The 14,159-nt window shown below is 42.2% G+C and overlaps 2 protein-coding genes across 2 annotated transcripts; both read left to right on the top strand.

The window, feature by feature from the left end:
- Positions 1-1,738: 1,738 nt before the first annotated feature.
- Positions 1,739-6,200, top strand: spdl1 (spindle apparatus coiled-coil protein 1). The gene is made up of 10 exons (XM_030766924.1): positions 1,739-1,876; positions 2,361-2,555; positions 2,751-2,900; positions 3,226-3,324; positions 3,406-3,516; positions 3,783-3,923; positions 4,003-4,106; positions 4,243-4,430; positions 5,062-5,359; positions 6,038-6,200. The coding sequence occupies exons 1-10, from the start codon at positions 1,754-1,756 to the stop codon at positions 6,198-6,200; spliced, it is 1,572 nt and encodes a 523-aa protein (XP_030622784.1). The 5' UTR covers positions 1,739-1,753.
- Positions 6,201-6,662: 462 nt separating this feature from the next.
- On the top strand, positions 6,663-10,399 carry sil1 (SIL1 nucleotide exchange factor). Its single transcript, XM_030765908.1, has 9 exons — positions 6,663-7,055; positions 7,164-7,299; positions 7,383-7,491; positions 7,619-7,736; positions 7,824-8,012; positions 8,684-8,805; positions 8,976-9,072; positions 9,405-9,569; positions 9,813-10,399. The coding sequence occupies exons 1-9, from the start codon at positions 6,972-6,974 to the stop codon at positions 10,179-10,181; spliced, it is 1,389 nt and encodes a 462-aa protein (XP_030621768.1). The 5' UTR covers positions 6,663-6,971; the 3' UTR covers positions 10,182-10,399.
- The last annotated feature ends 3,760 nt before the right edge of the window (positions 10,400-14,159 follow it).

Below are 14,159 nucleotides of genomic sequence, written 5' to 3'. Positions count from 1 at the left end.
GTGCGTCAAAACAGTACGCCGTAATTTGTAGTACGTCCAAATTCTAGCGTCCAAGTTCTAGCGTACTGTCTGTCTGCAATCTTATAGTGCAGTACGTACTTCAATGCAACTTTAGTGTGCAGTATGTTGTATGCGGTTTTGGACGCAGCTAATTTTGCCAGCAAAACTGGCACTAGGACGAGAGAATAAAACAAAATAGTAGGTCTGTTATTCAGAAGAGAAGAAGACAGGAATCGTAAACTCAGTATTGTTAAAAATCAAAAGCATTTTAACAAATCGTACAAGTTACACGTCCAGCCCTACTCATTTCTGTCCAAAACTCTCTCTGGATTTCTGTTATCTTACAATATTTGTGGACCTTCTCGAGAAGACACAGATGGCAGAGATTCAAAAGTCGCTCTTCCCACTTCTCGGACGTTTTCTGCAACCAGTTCAGTATCCTCGCGATATTTGTACAACGACTGGAGCTGAATTCAAAATAGCGAGAGTGTACTTTGTTGAGAGAGCTTGGAAGGCTGTCTACCGCTAAACTAATATAGAGGTAAAATAGTTATATATCCCGGATTACTATAACGAAAGCAAAATGGTGTGTGATTAAACGTTTCATAACCTAGCAGCAAAGCGTCACTCCTAAGTGTATTTTTACATTTAAAGTAGCTGATACTGATTACTGAGCGTGACCGTGCTAGCGAGACATCGCCCACCAAAGCAAAGTTAACATGAACTGTACGTAGTTTGTTAGCTAGTTCACTAAAGAGAAAACATTCTTCACCCAGTAAAACGCTTCAATATATGTTATCATATTATTGTATATTATCCGTATGTAAACAGTTAGCTATGTCTTTGATTTTTTTTTTTTATGTGAAAGTACTTGTTGAAAGTAATTTTTCTCTGCTAGCTTAAAGTCAAGACTAGCCTTCAAATGTTAATTAGTTTTAATCAAGCCATTTTAACGCTTTGAATGAATTCGCTGAATGCTCATTAAAATGTGTCGTGGTTCGATCAGTGACTACTTTGATAATGACTAAATGTTTGAGCTTGGCTCAAGTCGTCTGCCAGTAAAAGCGTCGTCATCCAATTTATTTCAGTGATACTATTATCAAGGGTTTACGGAGTGAGGTTTGTGTCTAGTTTATGTCTGTTTAAATAACTTTATCCCAAATAGATCAAAATAACTGAAAGGTATTGATTTGAGGATGCATTAATTATCTACAAACCTCCAGTACGTGTATGTCGAATCCATAACTTGAGATTACTTGATATTGGATCGTTTATGTGTTTTTCTGATATTTTGCGTCACTATGAAGAGTGTCTGGCGTGCTAAAACTCGAGAAAGATGGCGAACTCGCAGGAGTGTGAGATTCAGAGACTGCGATGCAAGTTGAAAGAAGCTGAGGAGGCATTACACAAGGCAGGTCAATATGGACTTCAGCTTTTGGACGGGCAGCTGGACCTGCAGAATAAACTGGAAGAGCAGCGGATAGAAATGACCAACGCGATGGAGGTGCGATTCTGAACTTAGTTAGAAATCTTTTGTTGTCTTGGTAACAGTTGGTAGAAGAGTTCACCATGTTTACATTCTAGAAACTAGATTCATGTCTCGAACAAGCGTAAATCAGATATGCATAGACATTTAATAACACTGTTTGGTTATAAATAAAGAAGTATGAAAAATGCAATTGCACATGTTTTTGATCAGACCCTGGAGCAGGAGAAGTACTCCCTGCAGAGGGAAGTTGAGCTTAAGACTCGCATGCTGGACAGCCTGCGTTCAGAGTTTGACGCTGTGAAGAGCCAACAGAAGCAGCAATGGGAACAGCAGCAGGCTCAGCTGGAGAGGGGCCATGCCCTTGAGCTCAGTGACCTAAAGAGCAAGGTCAGACTCACATCTCACACAGTGGTTGGTCCGAGGAACCGAGAAGAGCTATTTCTTTTGTCAAAAAAGTTTTAAGTACCCCATTGGTAATTCACAGCAGCAAATTAGATTTATGCAAAGCGTACTTACTCCTAAGTATGTGCAATAAGAAAGCAGACAAGCTACTTGTTTTTGTTTGTTTGTTTATTTTTAAGGATATTTTTCAAATGCAACTCTGTTTGTTTGTTTGTCTGTTTTTAATATAAGTAGACAGATACTGACTGAAAAGCAAAACAATAATATCATCCAAGATGAATGACTAATACATGGCTTCACACAAACACATGCACAAAAACAAAACATGTATACATTCAGTATTGATTTGTGAGACGATATTATTTTTGTGTCGTACTGTCTGCTTTTTTTCCCTCTCTTACTGTCTGTGCTATGCCAGACCAATGGGCTTTTCCTATTTTCCACTGAGTTTCTTCTCTCATTAATGTAGCTGGAGAGAATGAAGGCAGAGAAGGATGAAGCTCAGCTCATAGAGAAACAGTTGAGACACAAGCTGGAGCTGCAGTCAGAAGCACTGAGCAGCAAGACAGAGGAACTGCGTTTGTTGACTGAGCGTGCCCATGAAACAATGTCCTCAGAGATCCTGGAGCTGCAGGTGCAGAGGATGGAACTGGAATCTTCATTGGTGAGAACATGACCTTCAGTCTAAGGGCTAAGCCAGGAAAACAAAATGTCATCAATGCTTACGCTTATTAGAACAACCAGTACAAACGTCAGTTACATTAGCTGTCCCCTCAAACACAATGACTGTATATAATCCCATTCAGCAGGCAGTTGTGGACTCTGCATGAGTTTTGTGAAGTGTTTCCTTACTCCCCAGACCACGTTGGAGCAGGAGCTGCAGGAGGCCCATTTCAAAGAGGAGCAGCTACAGCTCCTAAACACCTCCCTTCAGCGACAGTTAGAGAGACTCACAGAGGAGAAGGAGGAGAGGGAGAAAGAGGCAGTCTCTTGTTACAACGCCTTAGAGGTAAGTAAAGATATAGGGGCTCGTTTTTAGGCATTTCACTTTATAGTGCTTCATAAGAGGTGGAGGCAGACAGTTGAAAGAGAAGTTATTTTGATCTCAGTCATCTCAATTTGTCGTCTAATTGCTGCACGTTAAGCATATGGATGCCTCGTGTACTCTCTGTTTTACTGGCTGAAAATGTGGGTGTATTTTTTGCAAAATTAGAATAGGCTTGAGAGCATTAGTCATTTGCGAACGGACAGAGATCCCCACGTTTGTGAGTTTTACCTCTGTTGTGTTCTTTGCAGTTAATGTTTCTACTCTGTGGAATTGTTTCTCAATTTAGAAAGCCCGAGAGGCAAACCAAGAGCTCCAGATCCAGTTGGAACAGGTGCTGCAACAGGCTCAGGATCCCAACAGCAAGGGGAACTCGTTGTTCTCTGAGGTACGTTAAGCGCTGGTTTGGTCGGACCTGTTTCACGTCTCTGGTTTTGTGCTGCGATGCCAAGTCTCTGAATTCTGGCAGGTGGAGGATAAGAGAGCGGAGATGGAAAGACAGCTGATCAGTATGAAGGTGCAGTACCAGTCCCTGCAGAAGCAACATGCCTTTTCCAAACAACAGATGCACCGCATGAAGGTACAATGACGCATCAGTTAATTTTAGCCTCCTGCTGCTGCTGTTTCTCTCTTTCTAATGTCTCCCATGTCTTAGAACGTTTTCTGTTTTGCATTTGAAATATGTTGTCGTGTCCTTGCTGAAGAACAGCCTAGGTCATGACTACACGGCACAACATTACCTTAGCTATGCACCTGCACCGCTGCCCTCTCACAGGTGATGTATGGGTAGACACCTGTGACTGAGAGGTTGTTTTTCTCTCCTCTCCTGTCTTTTTCTTCGAGCAGGTACAGATCGCTACCCTCATGCAGCTCCAAGGCTCAAGGGCAGACCCAGCCCAGCTGGAGCGTCTGCAGTTCATGCTATTGGAGAAAAATAACGAGATAGAATCTCTCATGATGAAAGTGCGACAGCTGGAGAAGGCAGAGGTGAGAGAGACGGAATGTGTCTCGGGCATATATCCCATCTGAAATTTTTACAGCCGTTCATGAAATTTTCTGTCTGCAGGTATCTCTACGAACACAGTGTCCCACCGGCTCCTCACAGGAACCTCACGTAGAAGATGAGACCTACTACACAGACCTGTTAAAAATGCAGCTCTCAAACTCAAGGTGTAGCTCCACCCACAGGACTGTTAGGGCTTACAGTTGATTGGTGATTTCTCATAGGATCATGTGTTAAAACATCCTGAAGGGTAATGTGTGTGTGTGTGTGTGTGTGTGTGTGTGTGTGTGTGGGGATACGTAGGAAAGACACAGAACAGCTTAAGGACGAGTTGTCCATGCAGAGGATGAAGTCTCTGTCTGAGAGCCAGAGAGTTCTGGAGATGGAAAGAAAACTTTTCGGAGCTGAACGCGCACTGAAACAGAGCCAAAGTGACAACATCAAACTCCAGATCAAACTGGAAGAGCTACGTCTGAAATATGAACCTAATGGTAAATAAACAAACACAAACATGCACCTATACTCTATCAGTTTAACATCCTCAGAAGTGAACAGCTGCCATAGAAAGCTGGAATGATGAATGGTGATCTCATTGGTAAGTAATCATAACTGCATCTGTGTTCATAATATAAATGAGTGTACAAGATGAAGCATAGTAACAGGTTTAGTTGCCAGTCACTACTGCAAGGGATGTGAGCTCTGGGATTGCTCAGAAAAGCACTGATAAAAATCCTGGCTGCATGAATCTGTCATACCAGTTCAGGTCACTCAGCGTTCACTTTCTGTCTTAAGTGTGTTTCTGTGTTAAGCATCAGCTGTAAAATCTTACTTTTTAATGCTTCAGCATTGAAGTATAGTTCCAAATGCTTGCCAGAGTATCAGACCTACAGTAGCACCAGCTTGTTCAGGCATGTTCCGAGGAGGAATCGACAGCTGTGTCTGTTAAGCTGAACTTCAGGATATGTTGTGGTTTTGTTTTGAAATATTTTATATCTGCTTCTTACTACAGCATTTCACGTTTCATAACACGGTCATACCCTGCATAGCTTGCCGTATATTAGATTTTATACATTACTGCTGTATTCGCAGATAACGTGTCATTTATCACCGTTACATTCTCAGAGGTGAACAAAGGCCGAGTCCAGAAGCGCAGACGAGAGAAACTTCCGGTAGACGCTCCCGAAGACGGCCCGGAGGTGAAAAAAGAGGCCCCAGCCCTTGAGGGAGAGCTTGTCAAAAATGTGATGGAGAAGGGAGAGGAAGAGCCCCTGGCTTGTGCTGTAGAGGAGCCAACCGTAGCTCCTCCTTCACTGCCAGAGCGAGCCCCGGCGCCCAGCCCCGCTGCGCCTCCGCCACCCCGAGACAGCAAGTGTGTCCGCATCTCAGAAGAACCTCCCATAACTATTCCAGACAGTCCCAGGTCAGTGTCTCCCTCCGCCTGCCGGCCCCTCTCCCTTCTGCTGCGCTGTGTGCACTTTGCCCTCTTTGTCTTCTCCCTCTTCCTGGGCTTTATGAGGACGCTGACTCCCCGGCCGTCACTGCACGCTCTCCCTCTGCCGCTCAAGCATCCTCTGGCTGGGAAGAATGTGTGTTAGGCTTCATTACGTCCCCACGATGCAGGGGGTGTGTCATGGTCTTACCTAGAAACAGACACAACAGGGACTGTTTTTTAATGTGTGTGTATATATAATATACCAGCGACTGATAACACAACCTTTAACCTTCCCCCACCTTAGTTGTATTTATGTTTTCAATAGCCTGAAAGCTGATCTCTGCATTATAGTAATGTGAGCAGAAGTGTTGATTGTGTCAACTGTCTCTTAGCTGCAGTGGCAGTAATAGCTGTCTTAGTTACATTAACTGAAGTGAATGTCCCTTGATGACAGTTCAGGTTCCTCTTACTGTCGGATCATTCATGTGGGAAAGGAAATTCACAGCGCTACCCTGAACTGATGAAATGATTAAATGGGCGTTATTGTGAGATGAGATGATGTCTGCCTGTGAAGAGGGCGGTGTGCTGTGTATGTGTATGTGTGTGTGTGTGTGGGGGCAGGTGCATTGATAAAACCTCAGCACACATTGGATGGTTTGCCTGTAGGTCTTCGGCAGGAGAAGGCAAAAACACAGCAGAGGAGCAATCACTGCCAAAGGATGAAGAACAGGAGAACAGAAGAACAGAAAGGAACAAGAGAAACAAGTCCCAAGCACCTATCCATGTTGTCCCTGAGAAAACCATGGAAAACCAGTGTGCTCAGCAGTAGCGCTTTCCTGGTGAAGGCTGAAACTGCAGAACGTTTTAAAAGTAATACTAAACAGAAAAGAGAGAAACTAACATATTGATACCTCTGTGTTGTTTGTGTCAATACTCTAATGTAGCTTGATGAACAATAAACGTATTTTAATATATAGCAGTTGTGACTTTATTATCCCTTTATTAAGTTGATGGCTTCGTTATCATGTAAGTATATTAATGTAAACCAAACAATGCCAGTAACTGGAGTGTCTGCGTTTTCATTACTATCATGTCAGGGAAGCAGAACGGATGACAACACATGGCGCCGCCATTCAAATTTCACGTGTATTGCGTCAGGGAGAAGGGAGGTACTGAAAGCCATTATGACCAATCAAAGTTGTGCAACTAGGGCCAAACATTTCCGAAATGTACACTCTCAAAGATTCTATTGGCCCACGTTGTTGACGATGACTAGTGCCGGCTGGGAAAGTTGGCTTTAAATGCTTACGGACTCAGTGTAATGTTTGTTGCTAAGCTACAACGTAAGGAGACGAATTTTGGGAAAGTTGTTTTCGGATGCTTGGTTCTTCGGCAGTTACTGTGAAACGTAGATTCCAGTAAAGTCGTTGATGTCCGCGAGGTAACTAGCGTTCAGGGTACTAGCAGGTTAGAGAAACTGACATGGAGAATTAGCCTGCGTAAAGACAAAAACAGTCCAAGCGTAATATGACATTTAATGTAAGTTAGTTCGTACTTCTGTATTAGTCTATTTTGAGGCTCAATCAATACGTTGTTTACAATGAAAAGTAGTCGGAGCAGCTGTCCGAAGGTCGCGCTCATCCTTTGGGTTGTCCTCGCTGTTGTTTGCGCCAGAAGTGAAAAGGTGGGTATTGCTTGCTGTGTAGCAAGCCATCTTGCTCTCGTCACCTAATTTGTTCATCTTATACATTCAGTACACGTTCATTTGTAAGGATTGGGTTGTTGGTTCCAGTCTTCTTCGGCCATGACTGTTGTAGAGAGCTCTGACAATCCCAGCGAGGATGCAGAGTCTCGTGTCGAAGATGAAGCAGACGAGGAGGATTTGGAAGTGTTCTATCCTACAGACAAATGGCAGACTCTTAGACCAGGTATTTTTTTTATGATAACGTTCGGAGCAGTTTTCACCTATGTATGCCATCTGTGTATGCTAACCACATACATTACTACGTAGGACAAGCGGTTCCAGCTGGTTCTCACGTCAGACTCAACCTCCAGACCGGACAGAGGGAGGTTAAAAAGGGTGACGAGGAGGGCTTCAAACATTGGAAAGATGGAAAGAGGTTGGGTTTCATCCGTTTTCCTGTCACTAAGGCAGTGCTACTTTGACACAGATAACAATATTAGAGTCATCCTGCAGTTGCATTGACAGTATGTTTGGTTTGTTTTGGTTTTTTTCCTGTGACGTAGGCAGGGAATGGTGAACATGCAGGCACCGTCTTTTACTGCTGAGGAGCTGAAAGAAGCTCTGAAAAAGTTCAAAGAGGGGGCAGAGGACTCCACAGACAAAGACAAAGGCACAGAGAGGGTATGTGCATTTTCTCAGGTTTGCCATCCCTTAATGAGTTTGAATTTATATTTTTCTCATGAGGTATTCAGTCATATCTCTCTGTAGGATGAAGAAGCAGTGAGGGCCCAGTTTCGGCCGCTGGAGGAGTTAAAGAAGGACATGGCAGAGCTGGACATGCTGATGGAAACAGATATCCAGGTTATTAGGAGATTGCTGTCTACATACAACAGCACAAACAGTACTGTGGAGGACAAGGTTGCTGCCCTGTTGGACCTGGAGTACCTCGTTCATCAGGTAATTGCATTCATGAAATCTCAAACGTGAAGTGGTTCAAATCGATCCCTAGCAGTGGCGGATACAGAAAGTGGCTGATGGGTAGACCTGGAAAACTCTGCGTGGGTCTGAGTGAAGTGCCTCACTGCATGTTTTCTTCAGCAGGCTTAGATATTTACAACCTAAAGAGCAGACTAATAAAGGAAGCCATATAGGCCTGACCTTCCTCCAGATGTGTGTGGGGTTTTTTTTGCTTTTTTTTTTTTAAGAAAACAGGTCTGATAGCTATTTAGCCATAGTTGCACTTAACAGTTGCCAAGCAGCAGCTGCTATGTGAAACTCATACAGAACTACTGGAGTAAGTTAAGGTTAATATAACATGTTGTAGCCTAACGTCAGTCAACAAATGTAAAAGAGGACATTCTGAATATCATTATTATTAATACATAATTGTAATGATTCCCAAGAAAAAACAATTCCCATTCACGGTTTTAGTAAAAATTAAACTTAAAAAAAAAAAAAAAAATTACATTCACGAATCTGAATGGATGGGCCAGCTGTCAATCTGGGCAGCCCTGGGCGCACCCCAGCCCACCCCTGGATCCGCCTCTGATCCTTAGTGTGGACAAAGGAATTTAGGTGGTTGTAGGTGTCCTCTGAACTTCGTGGCTTGCCTGTGTTTGTGTTTACAGGTGGATAACGCCCAGAACTTGGTGCAAATGGGAGGACTGAGGTTGGTGATTGATGCTTTGAACAGTACGGATGTTCGGCTACAGGAGAGTTCTGCATTTGTGTTGGGGTCCGCGGTTTCCAGGTAAACAGTGACCTCACACAGAATCACAAACTGTAATACTCACTGCTATGAATTAAGTGGTATTCAGAATGCCAGCACTGATCGAGGAGAAGTTCCTCTATAATTCTATTTATTAGGTTTATGAAAAGCAAAAAGTGATCATGTTTAACTGAATGTCTGATTTACTTTAGCAACCCCACCGTGCAGGTGGAGGCAGTGGAAGGTGGAGCGCTACAGAAACTGCTGACCTTGCTCGCCACTCCACGACCTTTGGGAGTCAAAAAAAAGGTGAAGAACCGTTTCCATTTCCCATTTTCCCATTTTCCATTTCCACCCTCTTCACAAGTGCCCCTGAGGTCACGTTGCACATTTGTCTTTTTTTTTTCTTTTTTTTTTTTTAATCTGTGATTTATAGCGGTTTTAGAGTGTAAATCCACATACACTATCTTTACTGTCGGAACTGAACAAATTAATGAAAGAATGAGCGAACTAATGAATGAATGAATGGCTAAAGTAATTTATAATCGCATCATTCCATCACCATGTTTTGCTCCCCTACTGCTGTCACTAAAGGTAATGGCCATGATTAATTCATTTTTTGATCGTTGTGTTTTGATCAGGTGCTGTTTGCTTTGGCGTCCTTGCTACGGCACTTCCCCTTTGCTCAGAGCCGTTTTGTGAACCGGGGGGGTGTCCAGGTGCTGGCCGAGCTCTTCCAGGTGACTGGGGCTGAAGCTCTTCGTCTGAGAATCATCACCGTGCTCTATGACCTGATTGTAGAAAAGGTGAGTTCTCTCCTCAGCCTTTCATTAATGAGAGTTGGATTGGAATGGGTCACAATAATGTTTTCACAGAATTTAATATAATTTAGAATTGAATCATATTTTTCTAGCTTTTAGCGTCCAGACAGTGAAACAGGGGCCATTTTACTGTTTAGACACTAAATTCTATAACAGAACATCACCTAAACTACATTTTTTAAATATGTTTTTTAATACGTTTTCTTTTGGCATTTCTCTTGTTTATAGGAGCTGATCTCACAGGCTGGTTTGGACTACATTCCAGATTCTTCTCACCAAGAGAAACTGAGACAGTATGCTCAGGTCTCTCTCTCCCCCCTGCTGGCCGAGCAAGGCTGGTGCAGCCTGGTGCCAGAGCTCTTGGACTCTGAGGAGCATGACTGGAGGGAGAAGGCTTTGCGTACTTTGTTAGCCATGATGCCGCACTGCCGAGCGCAGTACCAGCAGAACCCTTCTCTGAGCCGGACCCTCAGTGACCTGCAGAGACAGTACCAGGAACTGGCACTCAGTGAGCAGGAACTCGGCGAGGAGGACGGCTACTTTGGCGAGATTCTGGCTTTGCTTGACTCTGCAGTCTCAAAAATGCAACAAGCGTAGGCTGTGAGATGGAGCTCCCTACAGACTATAAAAATACAAAACGCTGAATGTTCTTCCCGGGCACTCTGTTGTCTTAGCAGTTCCCATTGTGCCATATGCTTTTCACAAATGTTGTATAAAATTCCTTTGACTTTTCTTTTTTTATTTCAGAACTCTTTGTCTGACCCTCATTAGACAGATGAGGTAAAACTATTGGCATGAAGAGTCTAACAGCTATAAGAATGTGGGAAAAAATCATATTGTGTAAAATAATATTATTAAATTATTTTTCGGAAACATGGCGTTGGTCTTGCAATTTATGCTCTGAGAGCTTTCACTTTTGCTACCATCATTGTGTTTTTACTTTAAGGCATATGGTATATTCTCATATCTACCATATCTCTGCACTTCCATCAGTATTTGTTTGGTGGAGTGTCCACTGCACTGTAATAGTCTTCTCCCTGTGAAACACTGGTGTGTTTACAGTCAGCGGCCTCTGTGAGAAGGTACTGCAGAGATTTATGAATTACTTCAGTGACAAAGAAGACATTTTATGCTTTAGCCAGTTTATTAAAGACTGTTTGATTGGAGTAATAGTAGATTTCATTGCTACATGATATTGTAGTGTTTAATCTGGCTATACTGAGACATGGTCAGTTAATTAGTTAAGTTCTGATTAGTTAAGTTCTGTGTTTCCGTTGTAGCCTATAGTGCATTTCATTTCTATTGCACGTTGTCTTATTTCTGTTGTAGTCTATGCAATGCAAAGCTTTTTTTTTAAATTATTGGTGCAGGTCCTTTAAGGGCAGAGATTGGTCAGTTGATCTGTCAGTCTCAGCAGTCTCCTTTGTGGGCGACCTTCACTTTCACTTGTCTGTTTCTACACAGAAGGAAAGATACATTCAGATTAAACAAACAGTTCAACTAGTAAGGAGCGGTTTAGATTTTTTCTCAATATCTATGAAACCTGCAGCCCTGAGCTGTGAGAAAGAGCAGATGAACAAACACAAAAAAGGGTTGACTCAGACTCTGTGTTTTTGTGTACTTTTTTGCGAACCAGATTAAAAGTGGTGATGTCGTGAGACCTTGTGCTTTTATGAACATGAAAGAACAACAACTACAAAACAAAAATCGAAGATAGCTTCTCAGAGATAACACCACTCTCTGTTGCGACGTAAGCAGTCTCAACATTTATCAGTCATTGGTCATGTGGTGTAACCTCTCCGAAATGTGCATTCTTTAGTCTTCTCAACTGTAATTCAACACCTGTGTCCCACACCCTGGATTCTCAGAACTTTTTTTTCTTCCTGTCCATCGTCAAGAATTTAATCCTGGGCATTTAACACGAATGATCAAATATTAAATACATAACTGCACTGATAATTATTCAGTCTGTGTATTTGATATTTCTTCACACATATGAACCCATGTAACTGTGACTATGAAAGGGAAGTGACCCTAGCAGTAAATGGATTTTTATATGCTGAAAACACACAAAGCACAGTGGTATTTGTCAAACCGTTGAACATGCTGCTTGATTTGCATGTAGGGAAAATGCCTCTTTTCCCTTCTCTGTGATTTGATACATTCTACACTTGATTACACTTGATTTTGACTTACCTGTTTTCTTGACAGAGCACACACTCTGTGCTGTATGTCCTTCCATCATCCCCACACACAGGATCCCTCTCACGGGAGCACATGCCACTCTCATATTGCTGACAGTTAGCCTGTTTGAGAGGAGGAAGAACTTCATATTATGCTGAACACGCAGTCGGGCCATTTCCCAGATGCAGATTCAACGTGGTCATTTATGGGTATTTTTTTCCACTGAAAAATCATTTTAAAATCACTGAACTTAATCTGTACATGGAAAAACTGACCCAGTGCGTTCTCTTTTTTCAAATTACCATTGTGTTGATTAACATTTAAAAAAGGGGGGCTGTCCAAACGCTCAAAATCCAACCTGCTGATGGGCGGAGTTAACAAATGTGATTGGGAAAGTTGTTCGTATTGAGTAGACTAATAATGTTGGCAGCTTTTTGAATTATCTTAGGTTGAGCTGCTGTTGTTATGAGTTATGACGGAGTACATCCCAATAGTATAGTAAGAGGCCACACTGAAGGGAAAAAAACGCCTAGATTTTGAGAATGAAGTCGTAATTTTACAAAAAAAACCCATAACATCACGAGAATATCGTCGTAATTTTACGAGAAATAGTCATAATATTACGAGACTGAAGACATAATTTTTGGCTTCGTGTTCATTTAAAGGGGAAATAGCACAAGGGCAACCTGCCGCCTGCAACCTGTCCACGTATGATTATAGACATATTGCGCGTGAATAGTCTTTCATTAGAGTAAAATTTGAGCAGATAAAAAAATGTGCGATTAATCGCGATTAACGACACAAACTCATGACATTAATCGCAATGGATTATTTTAATCGTTTGACAGCTCTAAAAATGTCTTTATATTTCAGACCTTACACTACAAATATGTTTTGCAAAAGTAACAACATATAAGGTTGTATAAGTCTGTTACGGGTGACTGAGTATGGTAGTGAGTTGACTTTTTTCTCCCGATCTGTTATCTTTCCATTTTTCCTATAGCTGTCAGTTTGTTCATTTTTCATTTTATTCCTTGCAGAATCTTAGGTTTAAACATCTAGATTTAAGTCACAGCAAGTCACCTGTGTCCTGGCATAATCTGCGCTAAAATGATCTCACCTCTCTAGGCTGCTGGGACGCATCCTCTGCCGACGTGAAAACTGTAAGGGAAAAAAAAACAAAAAAAACAAAACAAGAATGATGAGAATTTAACACGGAAGGTCAACCGTGTTTTTCTAGTGTGCTACAAACAAGGAAGGTACAGGTAATGACTTCAAGGAATGACGTTCAACCACTGTTATTTTACTACTTCTGTCGCCGCTCTTTTGTTCTTCATCTGACGAGGCTGTCATACCCATTTTAAATGTTCTGGACATTTTGAGTCACGTTTGTTTCCTTTGCATTCAAATTGCTTTGTGGCTGTACTTTCAGGTACAAAAAAAGCCCCACCACATGCATGTCACCATGTCCTTTCTTATGTTCTTTTAACACTGTCACAAATATACACGGTCGCTATGGAGATTCCAATACCTTATGTTAACCGTTTTAAAATAGAGGACCTAAATGGGGTCTAATGGAGATCTAATGTTCTTCTTCTTCTTCTTTTCTGAAGCCCAGTGATCAGATGAGCATGGCTTGGCAGGACTGTGTGATTGAGAGATAGGCAATCTGACCCAGACAACAGCATCTCTGTTCCCACCAGTGTCCTGTGACCGAGGCAATGGTGCCCCCCAACAGCAAATGCACTGTCCTAATTTATCACAAAGCCGCTTAATGAAAGCCTCACACACAGTCTAGACAAATGCTTATTTGATATCTCACCTGCCCTGCTTTTGTTAGTGTTAACAGTCTTAACCTGCATTTGTTTGGTTTATGTACAGAGTAGGATATCAGGAGGTTTCTGCTTCAGCCAACAGCATTTTTTTTTACATGAAATATGTTGCATGAATGTTGTCAGACAGACACTGAAACACTTAGACTCTGTTGAAATGGTGTGTTCTCTCTACACATTTGGACATTTTGTCAACAAAGGGAAGTAGGAGGAAAACTATACTGAAATCATGAACAAATAATTTTTTTAAAGACAATTGTGAAGGTGTTCAAATGACTCATTCTAAGAAGCTCTGAAAGACCCCAAAAGACCCTCTCAGCGCTATGCGAACTCACCGGAGAGGTAAAGCAGGACGGAGGCACAGATCAGGAGCGTCAGCTTCATGGTGACTCTTGGCGTGTAGATGGGAACGTGTGAAACTCAGCAGGTGTATGCCTCTTTCTGACCAGCACTGTGTATTTATACCATGTATGTAACCTCCTGCTTTCTCTCCTCCCTTCTTTATGTCTCTCCACCTTCATTGTAGTTTGTGAAACCAGTCAAACGACATCACCCTCAG

This window comes from Chanos chanos, chromosome 2 (genome assembly GCF_902362185.1).
Source record: "Chanos chanos chromosome 2, fChaCha1.1, whole genome shotgun sequence".
Lineage (NCBI taxonomy): Eukaryota > Metazoa > Chordata > Actinopteri > Gonorynchiformes > Chanidae > Chanos > Chanos chanos.
The sequence above is the reverse complement of the archived record's forward strand: the minus strand, read 5'-3'. Positions and strand labels throughout refer to the sequence as shown.